This window comes from Lissotriton vulgaris, chromosome 3_1, assembly GCF_964263255.1.
Source record: "Lissotriton vulgaris chromosome 3_1, aLisVul1.2, whole genome shotgun sequence".
Classification (NCBI taxonomy): domain Eukaryota; kingdom Metazoa; phylum Chordata; class Amphibia; order Caudata; family Salamandridae; genus Lissotriton; species Lissotriton vulgaris.
Genome location: NC_141689.1, coordinates 1721891431 through 1721914889, shown reverse-complemented (window position 1 = coordinate 1721914889; position 23459 = coordinate 1721891431). Strand labels below are relative to the sequence as shown.

General features: G+C 42.3%; 1 protein-coding gene across 1 annotated transcript in view; it reads left to right on the top strand.

The window, feature by feature from the left end:
• LOC147728368 (bifunctional heparan sulfate N-deacetylase/N-sulfotransferase 3) overlaps positions 1-23459 on the top strand; it is a 554824-nt gene that overhangs the window by 256533 nt on the left and 274832 nt on the right. Inside the window, exon 6 of the mRNA XM_086963275.1 lies at positions 2082-2210. Within this exon, the coding sequence (XP_086819401.1) occupies positions 2082-2210 (129 nt within the window). The remainder of the gene's footprint in view (positions 1-2081; positions 2211-23459) is intronic.

The window sequence follows — 23459 nt, the reverse complement described above, 5'->3', positions numbered from 1 at the left end:
TCAGAGTGCTTTACATGAGCACACCAGTTTCATTACACAAGGAAACATTCATTTTTGTTAGGCGCAGGGAGATTAAGTGATTTGCCCAGAATCACAGGATGTTGAGCGTCCCTGCCGAGACTCAAACCCAGTTCTCCAACTTCGAGGTTGACTGCTCTAGCTGTAAGGCTACATCCTCTCCCTCTCTTAAGAAGCGCTTGGCACCAGGCCGCGCCCCCTCCTCACACAGTGAAATTATTTTGTAAGTTGGCAGGTGTGGAGCCCATTGAATTAAGATGGGAGTCAAAAGTAAGATTTTTGAGTTCATTAGTCATCGACGGCTGAGCTATACTCCTACAGCACACTTTTCAGCTCGCTAATTACACATATTGCCCCCCCTGTGGGCCTCTCTGGTGAGACTAGGATCGGGAGGTTCTGAAACGCGCAAGGCAGACAATAACCTCCAAGTGCATGCCAGACCTTCAGCTTTAAATAAGCAATGGAATCTGCATGTGAGTGCGTCTTGGTTTTTGGACAAACTCGGATATGATATATCAGGGCGGTCCTGCCGTTCAAGACTGCACCACTACAGAAGCAGGCTTGTGAGTCCGCTTTGGCTCTGAATCGAGTGCAGCCAAATCAAGTGGAACGGCAGATTAGCAAGAAAATAATTCTGGCAATTAACTTTGAGACACCCAGTTTTAATCATGCAAGACATTGAAGTATGGTAACACACCTACTAAAACTTATTAGAACATTGGAATGTTGGGAGCTCCATTGCAGACAATGGAGTGCTCCCTGCTTCTACGGGCCAGTAAAGGCCCGCAGAGCAACATTCCAATGTTGTACAAAGGCTTCTCGAAGCTCGAGGGGATTTATATCCCCTCGAGCTTTGAGAACCCTTTGTTTAATTTGTTAGAACATTCTTCCCTCTAGTGGCAGAATGTTCTAATAGCCTTATAGCCCTTTGTAGCAAGGCTATACCGCAATTAAAGTCCCGCTGTCTCGTTAAAGTCCCTCGCCTTCGGCTCAGGCCTTTAACGATTCAGCGGGCCTTTAATAGTCGGTATAGCCCGCTACGGCGGGCTATAAGGCTATAATAATTGACCCCTTGGAACTACGATTCCAAGCATGCAGTGGAGACTCACCAGAGAGGCCCACCAGAGGACAATGCTTGTAATTAGCGTGCTGACAAGAATGCTAGAGGAGTATAGCTGTGAAGCCACACTGGAGCCTGTGATCAAGGACCGGGAGTGTCCAAAACGAGTAGGGCAGACAATCATCTCCAAGAAATTGAAGTATGGCAACACATGGACAAACTTGGCTATATATACTTGCTTTGAAAAAACTAACATTTAAAATAATAAACATTGAAATTAACCAGTTATAGTTTACCTACCTTACTGTCCCCCTTGATGCACTGCGTATAAACTCATATTTTACATCACTCATGACATGTTAAGTGACATCATTGGTGACATCACTGCTGACATCTCAAGTACCACCAAATGTTATTTAAAAGCTGCACTTTTGCAGTAACTTACACTTTCTAGTAACTTCACTACTTTTCAGTATTCACAAACTGCACTTTTGTAGTAGGTTCTTTTGTATGAACTCACTTTTATAGTGATTCCATAACTCCATTATTTTCTATGGGAGGGTGTTACAGTACCAGTGGTTGGCCATGAGTAGTGCTGGACTTACTATAAAAGTGCAACTTACTACAAAATGGCAAGTTACCTCAAAAGTGCAGTGTGTGTATACTGAAGAGTAGTAAAAGTACTCACAATTGTGAGTTACCTTTGAGAATCAGGTCCGTGTTTAGAAAAAAGAAACACTGTTTGCATTATTGATGACTATATTCTGCCTTTAAAATGCAGAGACTGTTGACTCTGTGTTCTTCAAGGTGCAGTGAACAATGGCAAGTGAAATAAAGTGAATCTATGGCACAATTATGGATTTGCCACTCTTGCCAAGTTGGAGTGGAGCTTTTTGTGATCAGGAACTGTTTCTAAAAGAATCCTATGCATTAGCATCTATATTTAGTTTATGATGTGCTCTTCATATGGCTTTTTATATATATGCCAATTTCTCTTTTTCAGGTCTTGCCCCGGCAAACCTGTGGCCTCTTTACTCATACAATCTTCTACAAGGAATATCCCGGTGGACCAAAGGAACTGGACAAAAGCATTCAGGGAGGGGAACTTTTCTTCACACTAATTCTCAATCCAGTAAGTGTGGCAATCGAAATTGTGTCCAATACTTATATATCACTCTCTGAGTTGTGCAGACAGAGCACCTTGCCTTGCGAGTGACCATTTAAGAACAAAATGGCTTACGTCTGCATGTTTACCAGCAGAATCCACATTTACTTAGTCTTCAAAATGTAATTATCCAGTTTTCAGTAATTACTCTTGCTGGCATGTTTGTGATGGATGCTGCTACAGATGAGTGGAAAACAGACTGAGCAGGCTACAGCATCCTAATTTTGTCATCATATGACACACCCCATAGATACACTGCCTACTAAATCCCCAAAAATAAACATTTCACATAAATGAAATGCATCCCCCAAACGCTGCAATGCATTAGGAAGCACTTAGAATGTGTGTCTCTTTTACGTTTTATTTCATAAAGCCTTTTTTGAACACATACAGGGCAGCCTATGATGAGCTGTAGACGCAAGATGCAAAGGACGATGAGAATCATGGCAAATAGAATGAATGATTGTGAGCTTTAAAGGTCGCATATGGAATAATGATCAGCGATGGTTTTAATAAATGATAAATCCGCATGTTTTCCCCTTTCCAAGCCCTCCAGGGAATCACTGATTAATATGTGAGAGGAAAAACTGTGCTTCAATGCATAACTTGCACCCAATTCCGAATACATAATAGCTCACTAACTTTGTTTGCGCCTGGGCCCAAGTGTAACACAGGACTTAGAATGATCCTATTAGTGTTATCACACATACTGTTGGGGACCCCTTGAGAAAACTGATGTGAAGCCCCAAATTTCTCTTAGGCTTTTAGCATCGCATATATACATAGGCCTAGAGAGGAGCTCTGGCACCTCAAGTGCTCCAGGCCCCCACTTTATGTCGCAGCCTGGTTTGGTTTATCGAATTTCTTTTCTAAAAGAAAATGTTGCATCTTCCTGTTGAATTTGAGCCTGCATTGGTTTGTCCAGACTTTGAAAGATTTCATGACGTTTGCTAGCAAGGCCCTGTTTAGAGTAGAAGCCGAAAATATGCATATGCCAATATATACAAGGTTGAGAGGTGATACTTTTGGTACTCATAAAGCTATCATCAGCTTGTGATATGATGAATCGTCTCTTGATTTTGAACTTTGGGGAAACCGCATTAGATTTCGAAGCGCGGACCAGAGTTTTGTCTGAAACTTCTTCATCAATTTTGTTGCATTCTCAAGCAGGTGGTTAAAGCCATCCCTCTTCTCTCCTGCTTTGCACTGTGCTCTTCCATTTTGTATCTTATTTGTAATTGCTCTTTTAATAACTTCACAGACTGAAATTTCGCAAAACGATTTGGGTTTTTGTCTTTGGTTTTGAGGGTTGGTATGTTTCATATATCACTTTTCTTTACAGTTTCTGCTACTGAATAGTTGATTTAGTACAGAACTATTGTTTTAGAATTTCACTTTGTGCTTACTTTTTCAAAACAGACTAGTCTATTCCGGTACGACTGCCGCTTTTCCCTGTGGGTATTGCAAGTTCTTTACATGGTGTTACCTCAACATGAATTGTCTTTAAGATTGTGCTCGGACATTTTCTGTATTTTGGTTGTCATTGTGCTCTTTAAAATGAATACTTAAAATAGTGTGGGTTGCTGATTGGAAATGAACCATATGATCCTAGCAGTGCTTAATTTGTAAAATAATTAAGTGCCAGGGATCTTCTCAGAAGACCACTGCAGCTTCTACCAACCATTGCCCCTGCCAGAGCTGCCAATGACAGTACCAACATAACACCTGAACATCGCACGCCTACAAGTGTGACAATTCTGACAATTTCAAGCCACAGAAAGCTACAATTTTGGCATGAGAGGCTGGTACTTTTCTTTTTGCAAATCAAATTGGCTTAATAAACATGCCTGTTGTGCTCCTTTCAAAAGTAAACACACAGCACTAGCTGGTGCTGTCAATTGAGTGCTGGTGCTGAGCACCGGAAACCAACTACTCAAATTAGACACTGGATCCTAGTAGTTGGAGCTCCCGCAACTCATGGGCTCAGTCATCAAGATGCCATTGTAGCAGAACTTTGTATGACAATCATTCATTGATGGTCCTTCTTCTTCTTCTATTATAAGGGGGTGGCAATGATTGTTAGCCTGCAGTGATCATCTTCAAGAATAAATTATTTCACAGTATGTTCTAAAATTCTTGTTCGATCATGTATCCTACAACACGACAATATGAGCAATGTTCAATATGCAAAAAATCACAATAATTTCTACTTCACGTACATCATTACAAAAAATACATTAATTGCATGTAAAACACAAGTTAAGACAATCTTCATTTCAATAAAGGTACTTGCTGTTAACCTGTGTTGATTCTCACCCCATGTACATTTCTCAATACTGTATGATTTAATGTTTGCATTTACATGTTAAGATTTGCACAGCATTTAAACTTGAAGCCACCAACTAGATTTATTTCGGTCGTCTTCGTTTCTTCAGTAAATGTGATACGTCGTCTCAAATACTTAGTTGTCAGAAAATTGATGGAGTTTAAATTTTGGAACCTTGAGAAGGCCGTTTTGATTCAAAGGGTAACTGACTAAATGTTCTATGCTTTGAGTATTGGTATGGACCTGTAAACATCCCCATTCGAGGCACATGATACTCCGTGGTTTTCCAAATTATCTTTCTCAGTTTGTACAATATATCGATAGAGTATTTTTCAGCATGTTATCTGTCTCTGTAAAGCTTGCAATTTAATTGTCTTTTAAATTATTTGTCTCAGTTTCCACTGTGAATTCGTTACAATGTGATTTCGTCACTAAGCTATCTTTCTCCTTATGTATTAAGTATCTGTTACAATACCATTTTTATCATTACAATGTAGCGTCCGCAGTTTTCACCGGGAAGACTTAGGTTAAACAAATACATAAATAACACATTCAAATCCTCAACTATCTGTTTGCTGATTTTTACTTTGTTGATATTGACATAGTAGTTTCATTTAAAATTGTAAATCTTTCTGTTTGTTGGCACTGATTTAGGAAACTTTGAAGAAGAATCGATGGTGGTTCATTTATTTTGTATGAAGGTGAAATGAATGGTTAGGGTGCTCCATGCTAGTGAATGAGACTTGTAATTTTGAGGAAAATTTGTGGATTGTTAGTATTCCACCTGCTGTTGAGTGAGCCCGCCAACTTATTTTTTCGGGACTGTCCATGACCAATATTTAGGGTTACCCAATTTATATCTTCCACAGCCAACATTTGACTGTAAAAGTGAGTACAGTTGTTCACCCATTTGCTGGTCGCACTGCTAAATGACCTGGCCTCAGTGACTGCAAATGAACATACAATTAGTGTACAATTCTCCTGATAACTGTGTTACCTCCAGGTGGGCTCATATCCTCTACATTAATCTGCCCCTTTTAACAGCAAATGTAGGGAAAATGCTATTTCTCCCTTCTCCACGCTTCCTTCTGTCTCTTTGCAAGGACTTCCCAGCACAAAGATTCCTACCTGCATCGCTTGCAAAATACTTGAGCAAATAAATATTGTTATTTTTTTGATGTCCCTGGTAGGTGCTGAGATTAATATGAACATTTAAAGGTCTATGTGTTCTTTGATGAAATTTCCGCTAATGCAAGGGCCTGTCTGAGTTATGCTTCAGAGGAGGCTTCTTTGTTTAAATGTACTTTGCTGGAAAGGGCTCCTTGAAAATCTTCACCATGGGCTTCCTCTCGATGAACCATGGCCATTAATTACCATGATGGTGACTTGGTCTGCTGGTGCTATGTGCATACCAGAAAGCCTGTCACTCTTCTTTGATGCATCACATTGCTCCCTTTGAAGGCAAAGTGATGAAAGTAGGAACAAAGGCAAAGCTCTTAAATTATAGTGCCTCATAATACATTTCTGCGGTTTCAAAGTCCTGTAAGTAACAGATGTTGCTCTTACTTAAATTATATTATTGAATTTACTGATGTTGGAAAGATGGAATGCTGAGCCTGCCTGACCACGAATGAAACTAGTGACCTTCAGAAACCAGCATTTTTCGCCTGTGAGCTTTCAATTCAGTGAGCCGTCCCACCAGTCAATATGTAGTTTCTGCTCCCTGGCTAAAGCCTTTGTCTTCTTGGATTATCACAGAGGTATCCTATATAGTTTTTGGTTAAAAAAAAACCACCCACCATAGCGATTACAGTAAATGCTGGTGTTGCGAGAGTGGACATAGTTAGGGAAACCTTAGCTCATCATTGGTGGAGTTGGACTTTAAAATTCTCTAACTTTGATGCACCATTGCAAGTTAAAAGCTTTCTTATTACCAGAAACAAAAAGAAACATACTTGTTTTTCAGTGGGACAGAACAAGACTTACAAATTTGGAGAAGCTATGTCCTATTACATATATCTAGAATGACTGCTTGCTTATTGTTATTGCCTGCAAATGCCTGGACATTTGTGCAGCGTGAGAGTTGCGGATTTCCAAAGGGTACAGTGGAGGTGAGGTGGCACAGGTCTCTCCTGTAAGAGTGAGAGCAAGTACATCTCCATTCCTATACTTGTTTGTGTAAAGGAGGAAGGAGAGAATTTAGATTTACAATCAACGTCTTAAATATGGGACTCAAGAAATATCCCAAGTATGGATAGCCAGAAAGTACTTTTGAAAACTTAGAAAAACTCTGGACCAATTCGAGGGACCTGGCAAAGATCTATCATGGATCAGGAAAAGCACATGACTTTCCCGAACATTTGAAATCTCAACAAAACTCTCCAGCACATTGCTATGTATCCCTGCTCTTATGAAGTGTCCTTGCTTTGTATTGTATCAAGGGAAAGTCTCTGTAAACGCGCCAAAAGGAAGACCGACTCAGAGAAACACCCAAAGCATCCGAAACCTTTGCATTGACTAAATGTTATCCAGAGGCAAGTGGCGCCCATGGAGGTTTATATAGTTTTCTCTTCTTCTTCTCCATGATGACCCTTCCAGCTTAACTAACCTCATAAAGGCTCCAATGAGTTAACACTTGAAACTCATTCTACTGTGATATATTTTATCCAGAAAAGAGATAATGCCCGAATGTAACTCTGCTCTGTAATCCTAAACAGTGATCTCTATCCAGTCACTTGTGAGCCATATGTCAGGGCCCTACTTAAATGTCGAATAGGCATGGTAATTCTAAGAAATGTATGTATGATATATTTTAATTAGTTCTGTAGGAGACCTTGATAATTGTTGCTCCCATTCTCTTTCATTGTTTCAAAAAAGCTATATTTTAATATTTATCTTCTGTTTCATGTGATAGTTACAGCTTGTTGTTTATATTAACTTGTTTTTTATCACAGAGTCTTTATTTTTTTTTCCGTATTTCAACTATTGATCCTGCGAACCCCCTTTTTGTGGTACACCGAAGGTCGCAATATTTAGCGAGTTGAAAGTTCCTGCGCACACTAGAGATTATGCATTGAAAAAGGAAGAGCAGCACGCTATTATGAGCTATATCTTGGCTTACTTGCTTGAGATGTGTAGTCAGATTTGTATGGCTAATGATATCAAAGGTAATGCAGAAGTCTCGTAGGACTATAATTGTGTGGTTAGCCTTGTCAGCGATGAGGATAAGCTCTCTTTTCAAATTCAAGTCCTTTATCCTGGCTTAAACCCAGATTGTTATACTACTTAAAAACTGTTGAGTTCTGTTATGTTGTTATTTTGGTGGTGGGTATTTGCCCTAAAATTAGGAGGAAAAAGTAAATTTACTGTTGTGGGCTAGGTTTTCAGCACTGTGGTTGGCTTGTTTAAGTAAGATTATAATTCTTGGTTACTTCGCTTTGTTGTGTATAACACTCATCAGTGATAGTTTTACTAATACCAAACTTGGTGGTTCTGTGATTCTACATGGTCCCCGAATTACATACATACTTTTATTGGGCCCGGCCACCAAGGTCAATGTGTGCGGTACCAAGCCTTGATGGTACTGATGAGATCCATAATGCGCCCGGGTAAGTGAAAAGGTTGGAAAATTCAACTGTAATTATGGCGTTCTGTCTTTTTAGACGTGTTGTTTAATTAGTAGGATATGCGATAATTACTCATGTCAGAAATGAAAGTATAAATGTTTTTCATATAATTCGTTAGAGAGAGCAGGTGATTTCAGGACATTTTGTGAAGTATGCTTTTCGCTGTAGTGTCTGAAATATGTCTATTGAATTTATTTTCCTGCTGTATTTTTTGTTTGTAAAACAACGTAGTCATTTGAGCTCACTGCACAGTACGCAGCGTGTTGAAAGTGAATATTTAACTCAGTCGACTTGGGCATTTAGCCATCTACACTTTCATTTTCTGTTTTCTTTTTTTAGGTTTTGGGATAACCGCCTTTCTGGTTTTTGAATTATTTTGTGTGTCTGAGTTTCTACAGTTCATTGCTCCAATTTTTGGTGATGATGTCAGTTATATCTTCTGTGGTGGAAGGATTAATAGACGTAGGTAGGAATACCTATAGTGAACAAGATTTGTTTAGAGTCAATTTTCATATTTTCTACCTACTTTTGTTCCTTCATTTCCCTCAGTATAATGGGTTTGATGTCAAATACTCCACACTGGTAGATTTAATTTTGTTAAGGATGTCATTATTTACAAAGAATGCGGCGTCTTATTTAGAGTTTGGTGCACAGGGTACTCCGGTAGTAAAATGGCAGATATCCCGTCCACCACGCCAGTGATTGAGTTTCTCTCTGCCAAACTTTAACTAAGGACCTTTTTGAGTGTTTTTTAAATGCCTGTTGTGATTTTAGCCTCTGTGGCGAAACTAGCTTCATGTTTTCATGGTGCTGGACTGTATCTGAGTTATTGAAATGATTGATTTTAAACATTTTATTATGACCATTTTAGTACGTTGTTAAAGTTAGAAGTTCTTCTTAAAACATTGCATCAGGATTTGAATGTTGTCTAGTTAACCTGGGTGTATCAGTTGCCTTGTCTGTAAAGAACAATTTGCAAAATGGCTTGGTAAAAGGTTTCTCAAAAACTATATCATACCATTTAGTAACGATTATGAAAGCAGATACATCTTATAATTCAAGCCCTCAGCAACTATGGTCTGATCATCGACAACCCTCTTTGTTGGACCCAAAACATTTATAGACTCCAATCCTTCAGGGGGCAAACCATTGAATATTTATGAGATATTGAGACCTGGGAACCCCATTTCATATTGTACAGGGGGTCCATCATTTGTGCGTTCTGCCACTGGGACTGTCCTGAAAACGTAATGATGGGGCCCCTAGAAAGGTGGGGACCCTGATACAGAGCCCACTTTGCCCATGCCTTAAAACATATCTGCATATTACATTAAAAGCGTATAAACATTGCTTAAAATCCCCCCCCTCCCCAAAAAAAAAAATATGAAAGATGCTTTAAGATCTCAGGGCCCATTTCATTTTAGATTCAGAAGGCCATTTGGTTCCTAACACATTGAGTATTTTTAAGAAATGAGGGGACACTAAAGCGGATCATTGGTGAACTCAGTATCAGTCAATACAGCAAGGCTGGTTTACACTTATACAACCCTGAACCCCTCAGATTGGGATGGAAACACGCCTTGTAAAGACTTAAGTAAAAACAAAATGCAACAAACTCAATGGAGATATTTTGTCACATGGGCAAATAAGGATGGAGGAAGAATCATATTGCTGAAGTGGGAAACATAACTGCCTTCTGAAGTACCGAAGCCTAAACTTAGTTATAAGGTTATATCCCATGAGCTGATCACACAATCCAAATAAGACTTCAACCCAAAAGTGGTTTGTATTAAAATATTGTCCTTGCTCTGGTACTTCAGATCCAAAAATATTATTTTCACCCAGGAGCTGTCCTCTCTACACATCCCACCCTGTCTGAGGAACATATTCACCTACCCAGTGCACTGCACATCCACTTTGCATAACCCAGCCAAGAGATGTGGCGACCCAAATCACAAGATAAGCAGCCCTCAATAACCGCCACCTTAAGCAAGGCATGGGGATTGTTTCATACTGAACTCCACAGCAACAATGGGGCCAGATTTAAATAATCTTTAGCAAACTCCAAGCCGAGCTGTTCATGCAATATGAAGCTTGGGCTACTTGGCGGGAGGTCTGAAAGACATCTGCAAACTCTGTTTTCTTTGGCCTCAAATGCTCAATTTGTAAGTTAAGACCCAGGAGACATTTCCTCCTATAGATTTCCCTAAAGGTGAAAATTGGCTTCTTACCAATAATAAAGGCCGAATTGAAGATAAACCCAACACAATTAAGAAAATGTCAACTTGCCCTAGCTACACAAAAGGACCAGGAGCCTTGTGAATTGAAAACAGCCCCTAAGTAAGAGAATTCATTAGTTTTAGCTCTAGGTTTATTGTCAATGGCCAGAGGCCGCATTTTAGGATTCTTAGGGGCACAGGTCCTTAGATAAGTCATGCTAGGGTTTACTAGGAGCCCCCAAAAGATCCGTAAATCGATATAACCCCCATAAGTACTTTTATTCCCTTAGGTGTTCTAGCATGTAGTACAGCATCTTCTGCGTAGGTGAGGGTGGGAATAGGTTAGTTCTTAATCACTGATATATCTACACCCTTAGCTATCAGTGCCTCCTTTAACCCACACCCTTGTCCCACCCGCCCTTTCGAACCCTACATGGGTCAGTTAATTCACCATCAGGCCCATAGCTGACAGTGGCAAAAAGATCGTAGTGAAAGGCCCTCATAAACCCCACAAGTCCCTTATCGATTCCCAAGGACTCCAGCTCATACAGCAATTTGGTCCTCACCATGCTGTCGAAGGCACTGGTGAGGTTCATGAATGCTAGCAAAATGGATCCCTGCTTTGCTATGGTGTATTTGCCAATTATGAGGTTCAAATTGAGGCATTGTTCCATGGGCCCCAACCCAGCTCGAAACCCCTAATGAAGTCTGGAGAGAACACTATTATCTTCCACCCAAGTTAGTAACCTTTCCAAAATTATCCTTCCAACTTTCTTGACCGTAAAATCTAAATGAGATATCGATCGATAGCAGCTAGGTCTCCGTTGGCCCATTGTAAACAACTGTGATGATGAGTGACATTCTCCAAGACTAGGCAAAGTTGTCTTGCACTCCGAATTGATAGCAGTTGTAATAAGGGGAGCCCACAGTCCCATATTTGACCTATATAGGTCCATGGAGACCCCATCGGGCCCAGGTGCTTTATTCAAGGGTCTAATATGAGTTGCCTCAATAATCTCTTCCAATTGGAACTAAATGTCCTGTGCATACCTAGGTGGTTGCTGGTCCATGTCATCCTCATTCAGATTATACACCAGAGAAAAATGGTCAACCCTTTGATCTAAACGTATGTGGGGATCTAATGCTGAATTCCTGCCATTCGAGGATTTACTTTTATTTACCTTGTGCTAGAACCCCCTGGCATCTTTCCCCTTGCAGGCACGTTAACGTTTTCCATATTTCAAGCTGAGACTCCACTTTCCTTTCCCTCAGAATTAATGTATGTTTTTTTCCAGCTGCTGGCACTTTTAAAACTGTCTCTGGGGATTGCTTATAAGGCATTGTTTAAATGGATGTGGGCAAGCCTACATCAAACCAGGGCTGGAGCCCCTTTTCCCGATACCCTAACTGATTTCTTCAGATAGTCTCAAATAAATGGACCCAGCTTTTCAAAGTCATTAGCTGACAGCGTTAGGTCTTGCTCAAATATAATACACTTATTCACTAAACGCAACTGGTCCACACAGAGCCTGCGCATAATCCCTGGCAAATCTTCCCCTCTCCACACTAGCCTGTGCCTATTATCTTTGGTTGTCACTCCACAAGTACCCACCACCATAGCCACTTTTTTCCTCCCAGGATCACGCATAGTAATAGGTAAGTCATTATGGTCACATAGACACTGGGTTCAATACGGCCCTCCAGTAGTCGATTTAGAAGATGTCTAGATCCAAAAATGTAATCTATTTACAACTGACTCCTTTCAGAAAGATAGGCAGGAGTTCTAAGAGGGAAGGTATCCAAAAGCGTTATGGCACTGCAAAGATCAAATTCAAAAATAGAAATGAGCAGAAAACTTCCTTGTCGGTCCTGCCCTTGGGCTACCAGGTCCCTCTCCCCACTTTCAACAGACTCAAATTGGGGGTATTGAGTTAACTCCTCGATATGGCTTTAAAATCGATCACAAGTGCAACATTAGGGCACAAATTCTAAGAAACATACACTCTAGTATAGTGATCTATAAAATCGAAGAGTTGGGCAAAGTTTGGTTTGGCACTTAAAGAAAAAATGTAATTATAACAATTCATAATAAACAATTTAAAATTATCTTTCCATTCCACCTGAAAGGCTTTGAATAAAGCAAACTCAGTAGAGAGTGCCTTCACTGAGCATCCCAAATTTGTTTTAAACCAGACGGTAAATCCTGCACTCCCCCACGCAGCTGGTGAGGGGATTGCTAGAGTTGTGCAATATGTGTCAGCTCCACAAAACACCTCATTGATGTGCCATGTATCATTAAGTAAGACAATATCATGTAATTTAACATATTCCGGCCATCTATCAATATCTAATTTTCCCAGCTAATACTGCTATGTTCCAGTTAAAAATTGTAATCACTCGTGTCCCCCCACTAACATCAGTGGGCTTCCGCAGATTAGGACATGGAACACAGGATTGAGCTGAGACACCCTCCCTTGAGGGCGCACTTGCATGCCCTCCACTGGCACTACCAACTAGCTCAGGCTCTATGCTAAATAATCTTCCAGATGTGTTGCTACCACCTGCCTCATTAGGGTGCCCAAGTCAATTCTGCTCCTGCAAATTTGAAAAGGCAGAATACATATTACAAATTGGTAAAACTATGCCTATTGCAAAAGCTATTAATGTCCTTGCTTGCTTTATATATCTGGGCCTCCAGGGCTGCACTCAACCCCCTCAAGCCACGGTAAAAAAATAACAAGGGTAAGACTTTAATGCTCCCTGACACAGCCTAGCTACATTAAACAGATGTACAAATTACCCAACTAGCTGTGAATTTCTAAAATTCACAATAATGCAATCACCCTCAAAATCCTTAGGACTGGGTTCCACCCATCCAACCTTCCATGCAATGTGCGATGAGTGTTCTGGCTTTGTTGAAGACGTGGTGTGGGCATGGGTCAGACTGAGGTTCCGTGACGGTTCCGTGACAATTTGAACCCGTGTTTTCAAGTTTGTCGGAAATACAAAATATTGGTATCAGCGAACCGCAAATGATCCATTTAGTATATCCTGGTGTTTTCGCTACGCTACAAGCAAGAGCACTCCTTCTATTGGCATATTTCTGATCTACCCACGGCATCCATCTTAGATCATGGCCGCCATTTTGTGTTTCTTGCCCTCACATACGCAATAAAACTCTGATCACTTCATTTCGATTAAGGACACGTAGCCTTAGCCGGAGATTCACCTCTTACATGACACGTACACCTTAAACCAGATCACGCTGTAGCTGCATGACTCGACAAGGGCTGTCTCCTCTGCCCGAGGCCAGCCCTGCCAAACTGGTCTTCGTGTCCATTGTACCTGATCATGATTAGGCGGCCGGAGCCGGTAGCCTTGCCCATTTACAACCCACAAGCATCTCTTATCCCGCTTTCCTATCTTCCACACCTGGCTCTGTTTCTTTCTTTTCTGAATCTTTATTAGGGGGAGGTAACGAACTTTACGATGAGGCGGTCCGGGTCCTGAATGCAATATTGACAGGGAATTGTGACAAACTAGTGGGAACCCCTCTCTTCGCAATGTTTGGCCTCAGATATTATCGACGGTTCCTGTGTAACGCCAAATATTTATTGTTTTATACACAAAGGTTTTGGGAATGTATTACATGTAAAGAATTTGCCCCTAGCACAAAAAACAGTATATAAGGAGCAGCCCTCTTTGTACAAATCGAACAGGCTCCTGGTTACTGCCCGTGTGTAGTATCTGTGACTTCTGTGTCCCTGCAGTAATAAACCTTTGGTCTTTGACGCCACCATCGAGAAGCCCGTGTTTCTGTTCATTTGTGCACCAAGGCAGGTGGAACTCCGGGGTCTTTGGGTGTTGTTCCCTGACACCTCTGGACGGAACCAAAAAGTCCAGAACTCCAATTGGCGCCCAACGTGGGGCGACGTCATTCGGTACCGGTCCAAAAGCCTGAAGAGTTCGAGAAGCTTCGTGTGAAGATTCCTGAGGGAGGCGCCCCACTTCATCGATCCCGGCATATCGCAAAAGTGGCCCGAAGTTCTCTTCCACGAGGGTTTCCCGTTCAGGACGGCTGCAGTGGGCCGTTGCCTTGACCGTCGCCCTGTCTTGGACCCGTGGTGCAGTCCTTAGTACGGCGAAACGTGACGGGTTTCTCCTTGGTGACGTCTTCAGTGACTCAGTTAAGTATTTAGTGATAGCTAGCTGGTTACTTTTGTGAGGATTGTTAAAAATCCTTGATCGGTTCTTGGTTTGGTTTGGTTTTGTCAGATTATCACTGGTTGTTCTAGTTACGATAATCTATTTGGTTTAGTTTGGGTATCGATACATCAGCTCGTTTTGGTAGGCCTAGGTTCTTGGTTCGAGTGCACATATTTGTTCCGTGTTTGTTTGTTTTGTGTTCCGGACTGAAAATGGTAAGTCGGAAAATGTTGTCTTGTTTTAGTTGCAACAGTGACTCACGATTGGAGGACTCTTGTCTGGTTCCTCCGATTGGGACTCCCCTATATGATTTATATTGTAAGCATGGCGTGGGTCCTATATCTTATAATGAGGTATGGGTCCGTTACTGTAAGAAGGATGGTGTCCTTAGTTGGCCACTGCATGGTAGTTTTGAACCAGAGATTCTCGACAACTTAGAAGCGAAATTGTTTAAGAAGAAAGCCCGGCCGGCAATGTTTGATTCTTTCCGTTATTGGCGAAAAGAATCCAAACAGAGAGAAATGAAAAGGTTGAAGAAAGAACAGAAAGAACAAGAAGAGTTAACTCTAGAGCAAGCGGCTAAACAGTTGCAGGCTAACGAGTGTGAGAAGGCCATAGATATAGCAATTAGAGAGCATAACTTAGCGATCGACAAGTGCTATCCTGCCTTGCCATCGAAAATGGCTAAGATACTGGAGGATTCCGAAAACGATCCTCTGTTATCTTATCTGTTACGGTCACCTCCACCGTATGCACAAGGTGCTGCGGCTCCACTCGTCCCGAATGTTCAATTACCGATTGCTGGACAACCTGGTGTTCCTGCTCCTATCCCTCAGAATCAAGTTCCCGTACCTCCTGTGATGAATGTGAATGTTCCTACAGCTCCTCCTCTTCCTACACTGCCAGCCTCTATACCTACATCTGTACCTACTGTTCCTCAAACTATTTTTCTCGATACTCCTACTGTTCCGTTATCTATTCCTACCTCTACTGCATTCTCTACGTCTGCGAGTGTGCTAACTCCACTTTCTGTTCGTCGAAGAATCACTGATTCTGTTACTAATATGCTGTCTCCTATATATAAAACTCTAATTAAGACTCCTACTCCTGACTCTGTCCAGAGACGAAGTCAGCTTCCAAGTACTGAGGAACGAGGAATTTTAGATTCCACGGCTCTCAGATGGATTTCGAAGGGTAGAAGGTATAGTACGAGAGATGTGCTAGACACATTTATGCAGTGGAAGGAACCAACACAACGGTACGTCTTTGATGAGATGTGCTCGTTGTTACGTGAAGAAATAGAAGAAGATGATGTCGAATCAGATTTGGAAGATTTAATTAGGGTTCAAAAAGAGTTCGCTGCTGGAATGATAGTGGGTGAGAATATAAAGGAAGCGATGGAACTCATTTTAAGTTTTAGGAATGATCCATCTCTTCGTTCACCGAGAGATTTAGAAAAAGGTAAAGTGAAGCTAAGTCGCCAATATCCTATGAGGGAGGTCCCTCCAATTTGGCGCGAAGCAATACAACGTGATGATAATGCAGGTATTGCAGCTGCTCCAGCACAGTTCCAACGAGTGTGGATACACATTCCATGGAAGCGAGCAGAAGTGCTAGCGGTGAAACAGGCCTTGCCAGACCCACGTAAAAATCCAGCTGGATATTACAAGGAATTAACACAGACAGTTGAGGCTTGTATAATGAACCTAGCCGACATCGATATGTTGTTTGGTAACGTAGTTCCGCAACCAGTGTGGGCTAAAATTCGTAGAGAGGATCATCAAGCTGCCTTAGGTGGTGATTGGGCAGCTATCACTGCAGCAGATGGTCAACAAATAGGTGGTGCAAAACCCGAACCTCTAATTGCTAATCTTCCAGGTAGAATAATTGATCTAATGAAGACTCTGATGCCAGCATTGCGTGTAAATTGGGACAAGCTGTCAGCATGCAGGCAAAAGAAAGACGAAAGTGTCTCCGACTTCTTCACGAGGTTTGAAGAGACTTTTGTAGATCATAGTGGTCAAGACATGAGTACAGAAGGAGGACAGAGATTGTTTGTCGATAAATTTGTGCATAATTTGTTACCTGAATTATGCAATAAATTAAAAGACTCAGAAAGTGCGTGGGCTGTATCTACGACAGCGCAAATACTTGCGACTGCACAGTACTACGAAAATAGGGATAAAGAGGAAAAGGAAAAATCAGAGAAGAAAACGAAAGATTTAAAAACTAAAGTTCTTTTGCAGCAGGCGTATCCGCCTCGCACGAATCAGACTAATACGCAGCAAAATTCATACCAAAGGACAGATTATGGTTCATCAAGACCTCAATATCAGTGGAATCAGTGTGCGTACTGTAAGAAAGAGGGTCACTATAAAAATGAATGTCCGATCTTAGCGCAAAATAATGCAGCAGCAGCTCAGAGAGGTCGTGGTGGTTTTGTGCAGAATTCTAGAGGTCGAGGACGAGGTGCTATGCCCCCACAAACGAATGATCGTCCCTCCAATCATTTTGATCAACGAAATGGACAATCTGCTCAGCAAAATAGATCTCAACAGTATCTTGTCGAGGACTATAATGAAGTAGATGAGGGTTTTCAGCAAAATGGGTACTAGGACAGCCATGGACAGAGAGAGGGAGTAGTATCAGTTCCAGTGGATCAGAGTGGGCCTTATGTCGCAGTAGCAACATCAGGTGTAGTCGAACCGTTTCTGTTGGATACTGGTGCCGCAAAAAGTTCTATCATTCATGCGAAACTCCCTGGCGCACCTTTGTCTGGCTCAACAAATGTTTCCGTAGGTTTTTCAGGCGCCCCTGTTTACAACCCGATATCTGGTCCTTTGTCTATTTCTATTGGACCGTGCCAATTGAAAGCACCCCTGATTTTGACGACAGGTTGTAATGAAAACCTGCTTGGTTTAGATTTGTTAAAAAGACTATATGCGACATTGTACTGTTCCCCGGAAGGAGTACAGCTTACATTGGGTAAAAATATCACCTCTCCGATGTACTTGTCAATGGACGCACTCCCGCCGGAGCTACGTTCACTCCCTGATTCTCTTTGGGCGACTGGTCCTAATGATGTAGGTCTCCTAGAAATTCCACCGTATGTGGTAACTTTGAAAGCGAATGTAAAATTTCCAAGAATTCCCCAATATAAAATATCTAGTGAAGGAGAGCATGCACTTTTATTGATTGTGCAAGATTTGATTAAAAAAGGTGTGGTTGAAGAAACTAGAGGAAATGTCTGTAACAGTCCTGTATTACCGATTCTGAAGCGAACTGATCCTACAAAACCTCCAGTTTATAGGTTTGTCATAGACCTTAGAGAAGTTAATAAGATTGTAATCCCGCAGTTTCCTGTAGTGCCAGACATTACTGCCTTGTTAACATTGATTCCTGCCACAGCCACATGGTTCTCAGTTATTGACCTAAAGAATGCCTTTTTCAGCATTCCGATAGCTGAAGAAAGTAGGGATATTTTCGGCTTCTGTCTAGGAGGTCGCAGTTTCAGATTTAAACGCGCTCCACAAGGCTATTGTGAGAGTCCATCAATTTATAGTCAAGCATTAAAAAGCCAGTTAGATTCTTTTGTCCTTCCTCCAGGTTCTGCCCTAGTACAGTACGTAGACGATCTTTTAGTGGCTGCCGATGACAAGGAAACTTGCAAAGCAGCTACAATTTCCCTATTGCATCATTTGTCTAATTTGAATCACAAGGTGTCTCCTTCCAAAATGCAATACTGCTGCCAAGAAGTGACCTACCTAGGTCATCTCTTGTCAAAGGAGGGAAGGAAGTTGACCCCAGAAAGAATAAAAGCAATTACACAGATGAGTGTTCCACGCACACAGAGAGAAGTACGTGCCTTCCTAGGCATTACCTCTTACTGTAGGCAGTGGATTCCAAATTTTTCTCTGTTAGCGAAACCATTGGTAGCTTTGACTGGGAAAAATGTTCCGAGTCCGGTGCCATGGTCTGATGAATGCCAAGAGAGTTTTACTGAATTACGAAAAGCATTGTGTTCAGCTCCTGTATTGGGTACACCTGACTACAGTAAACCATTCACGCTCTACGTTCACGAAAGAGAAGGTTGCGCGTTGAGTGTTCTGACACAGAAGTTTGGTGATAAACAACGCCCTTGTGCGTATTTTTCATCAACATTAGATCCGGTAGCCAGAGCGTTGCCTAGTTGTTTGAGAGCTACAGCGGCAGCTGCAGCTTCCATTCGACAATCTGCTGGTTTGGTGATGAACAATATGCTAGTGGTCATGGTTCCTCATGCAGTGGATACACTCATGAACCGAACAAAGACACAACACCTTACCAGTGCTAGATTATCAGGCTATGAGTTGACATTACTAGCGAGTCATATTCAGATCAAAAGATGCAATGTATTGAATCCAGCAACATTGTTGCCGACTGATCAAGAGTCGAGTGATTCCGAGCCACATGATTGCTATTTCAAAACGGAGGAAGAGACAAAAGGACGCATCGACTTAAAAGATACTCCGCTATCAGACCCAGATGGCACGCTGTATGTGGACGGGTCATGTTTTAAATTGGAGAATGGTGATGTGACTGCTGCTTACGCGGTAACGACTTTGAAGACGATTGTGGAGACTGCAAGAGTGAGTCAGAATTCTGCCCAAGCTGCAGAATTAATAGCTCTAACGAGAGCGTGTGTTTTAGCTGAGGGAAAGAGAGTGAATGTGTTTACAGATAGTCAGTACGCATTTGGCGTGGCCCATAGTTTTGGCCGGTTGTGGAGAGAAAGAGGTTTCATTACGTCCCATGGGACTAAGATCCAACATGGTCAGTTAGTTAACGACTTGTTGGAATCTCTAACCTTGCCGACTGAAGTTGCGATTGTAAAGTGCAGTGCTCATAAAGCAATCACGGATGATGTTGGTCGTGGGAATGCTTTTGCTGATGAAATTGCTAAACAGACAGCTAGAGACACGATGAGCAGAATGTATGTTGCTACGTCTGCAAGATGGATTGCTGAGTCCGGAATGTGTGAAGACACTATGGAAAGTGTGAAAGAGATTCAGAAAGAAGCAACTGAGGAAGAGAAACGTGTATGGAGAGAAAGTACGGGCAAGTTGGACTCGAATGGATGTTGGATTGATTTGACAGAACAGCAGCGTTGGATGTTGCCCGATGCATATGTGCTTGCAGTAGTGACGATGGCGCATGGAGTAGCGCATATAAGTTCTAAAGGGATATGTAAGATGTTGGCTCCGGTCTGGAAGAATGAGGGAATCAGTAAGTGTGCAGAGAGAGTGGTGAAAAATTGTATGGTGTGCTTGATGCATAATCCTGGCAAGGGAACTCCAACTCCAGCTGGTCATTTTGCTCCTCCTTCCTGCCCCTTTGAAGTGATTCAGTTAGACTTCATTCACATGGAACGCTGCAACAATTTGAAGTATGTCCTAGTGGTAGTTTGTGCTTTTTCCAGGTGGATAGAAGCATACCCACTAAAGGACAACACTGCCCTATCTACTGCCAAAATTCTTCTCAAGGAATTTTTCCCTAGATATGGAATGTCACGGATTGTATGGTCGGACAACGGAAGTGAGTTTATAGGGAAAGTTATGCAGAGTGTGTGTGCCGGCTTAGGATTGAAACAGAAATTTCACAGTGCAAACCATCCCCAGTCTGCTGGTTTAGTCGAGGGTTACAATGGCACCCTCAAGCTGAAAATAGCCAAAATACAAGCATCCACAGGTTTAGCCTGGCCAGACGCACTTCCTTTGGCCTTGTTATCAACGAGAGCAACAGTACATTCTAGAATAGGGCTTAGTCCTTACGAGATAGTCTTTGGTCGCCCGGCAAATGTCTGGGGTGTGCCAAGGCCTAAACAATTTTGCTCCATTGAATATCCTATGTTGATAGACTACCTTTACGACTTGACTGCTAAATTGAGTCTTATTCATCAACAGGTTTTCGATGCTTTGCCAAAACCTCCGGAGAGTCCAGGGCACCAGCTGAAACCGGGTGACTTCGTTGTAATCAAGAACTTCGCGAGGACGAAGAACCTTCAGCCGAGATTTGTGGGGCCTTTTCAGATCTTACTGGCAACGAGGACAGCAGTTCGTGTAGCTGGCCGTAAGCACTGGATACACGCCTCTCATGTTAAGCGTGTTCCTTTGCCGCTCCCTTACGACGACTGGGTGAAAAAGGGAATTGGTGCCTCCGAATCCGAAATCACACCGAAGTTCATCTCTTTCAGCGATGCCGAATTGATTACTGACACTTCAAAACCTGACTCTCCTCCTGAAAAGACTCCTTTGAACATTGAACATTTGTCTCCAGCATCGGAAGAAACTTTGCTATCTGCGAACTTGAACTCTGCAACAGCTGCTAGTGATACGCTATTTTCCGATCAGACAGTACCAGCGAAGCAGAGATACAACCTAAGAAGCCGTAAAATGGACAAATAAAGCAGGCAACTGCATATTGTGATTTTGATATATATATTGAACTTTTGCCTTCAGCCAGGAAGTTTGCTATTGTTTATTGTTTTTAAAATTGCCTTGCCGTCTGGGTAGCCGTAGGGTCGTGGCTGTGTGCCTAGTTTGAATTTGCAGGGGTCTGACACAAGGTCGATCTTTCTGTTGGTTCTGGGAACTCCCAGGGCTGATAGAGGCATTTTCATCTACGTACACATCATCAGTGGTCGCGAGCGGATTGTAGAAGATGGAGCTTCCTGCGCTGCAACGAGAAAATGTGATTTATGTTCGCAGAAACAGACTTAATAGAATTCTTCATAGCAAATGCTTTTTGATGCAATGTGCCATTACATTTTTGATTGTTTTAGCAACATTGGTGGGTGGAATCGTCTTTAGTATAAATTTGATTTTTGTGCCAGTTACTACAGTACCTCCCCTTGATCCTGCTATTTCTACTGTTTCTTCTATACACTCTTTTCACTCGTTTCCAGAACATGAGCAAGCCCGACGCTCAGAATTCACCAACAACACTTTTGTACAGCTCTTGCACCAACACCAACTGGTAGTTAACACTACAGACTGCTGGGTGTGTGGCTTGATACCTCACACTATGGATAAAGGTATTCCCTATCTGGTTTTGCCTTACAGCTATAATGGATCATTTCAGGCCTTCCAAACCATCTTTGCTTATGCCCTTGAAACCTATCCTCCACGTCCACCGCGTTCCGCTAAATATAACTCTGCCAACAAAGCTTTAGTCCAGGGAATTATTGACATGGTCAAGGACGTCAATAATACTCCATCTTACCCTAGAGACGAATTGCGAGTATATTTAAGTTGGAATACTTCAGAGTATCGCCTTAGTTTAGGAGAAAGCAAGCGTAAAAGCTCAACTCCAATCTGGGTCGTACCTCACCGAGGTCAGGTCTGTTTGCAAGGTAACGGGAGAAATCCGAGAGCTCAGCTAGGGAGGAGTGAGTGCGTAGAGACTTACGTGTTTCCGGCTAACTCTTCCCCTGCCTTTCTTACTGCTAGGGGTACCTACTTCATTTGTCGAGACAGAGCTTATACATGGTTGCCTGCCGACTTTTCAGGATCATGTTATATTGCTCGACTACTGCCTCCGACATACACTGCTTCACCTGATTACCACAGAACCAGAGTAGCGAGAGGTGTCTTCAGCAAGGAAGATACCGCTGGTCAGGAAGCTGGAGACTTCTTCAAAGGCTTCCCTCCGTTCTGGGGGCCTATGGCCAATAGTAGAAACATACGTCAGCTAACACGGGTAGTTGAATCTACTATTACCGAAACTGCTGGTGCCCTTAGCAATCTGACAGCTGAGCTTCAGGCGGATAGGCTCATGACGTTGCAGAACCGTATGGTTCTAGACGTTATACTTGCAGATCGAGGTGGGGTATGTAGAATGATCCAATCGAGCTGCTGTGTCTTTATTCCTAATAATGCTCCAACAGTCTATGAGGCGATCTCTAAGTTGCACAAGGTTTCAGACTCCATACATGTAGACAAGGGAAACTGGTCCTTCATGGAGTGGTTTTGGACTCTGATCTCAGCGTGGGGATGGAAGGTTCTAATGGACATTGGTGTCATCTTAGTATTCCTATTCTCAAGTTGTCTGATTATCCAGTGTGGTCCTGCTCTGTGTAGTCTTTGTGCTGCAACTTGTCTCAGAAAACCACCTGCGTTTGGAGAAAAGACACGAGAAAGGATGATGATACAACAGCATGTCACTGACCTGATGAGCATAGAACTAGATTCAGACATAGACTGAGTAATTGCCTATGTAAGGGCAAAAGGAGGGTCTGAGGTTCCGTGACGGTTCCGTGACAATTTGAACCCGTGTTTTCAAGTTTGTCGGAAATACAAAATATTGGTATCAGCGAACCGCAAATGATCCATTTAGTATATCCTGGTGTTTTCGCTACGCTACAAGCAAGAGCACTCCTTCTATTGGCATATTTCTGATCTACCCACGGCATCCATCTTAGATCATGGCCGCCATTTTGTGTTTCTTGCCCTCACATACGCAATAAAACTCTGATCACTTCATTTCGATTAAGGACACGTAGCCTTAGCCGGAGATTCACCTCTTACATGACACGTACACCTTAAACCAGATCACGCTGTAGCTGCATGACTCGACAAGGGCTGTCTCCTCTGCCCGAGGCCAGCCCTGCCAAACTGGTCTTCGTGTCCATTGTACCTGATCATGATTAGGCGGCCGGAGCCGGTAGCCTTGCCCATTTACAACCCACAAGCATCTCTTATCCCGCTTTCCTATCTTCCACACCTGGCTCTGTTTCTTTCTTTTCTGAATCTTTATTAGGGGGAGGTAACGAACTTTACGATGAGGCGGTCCGGGTCCTGAA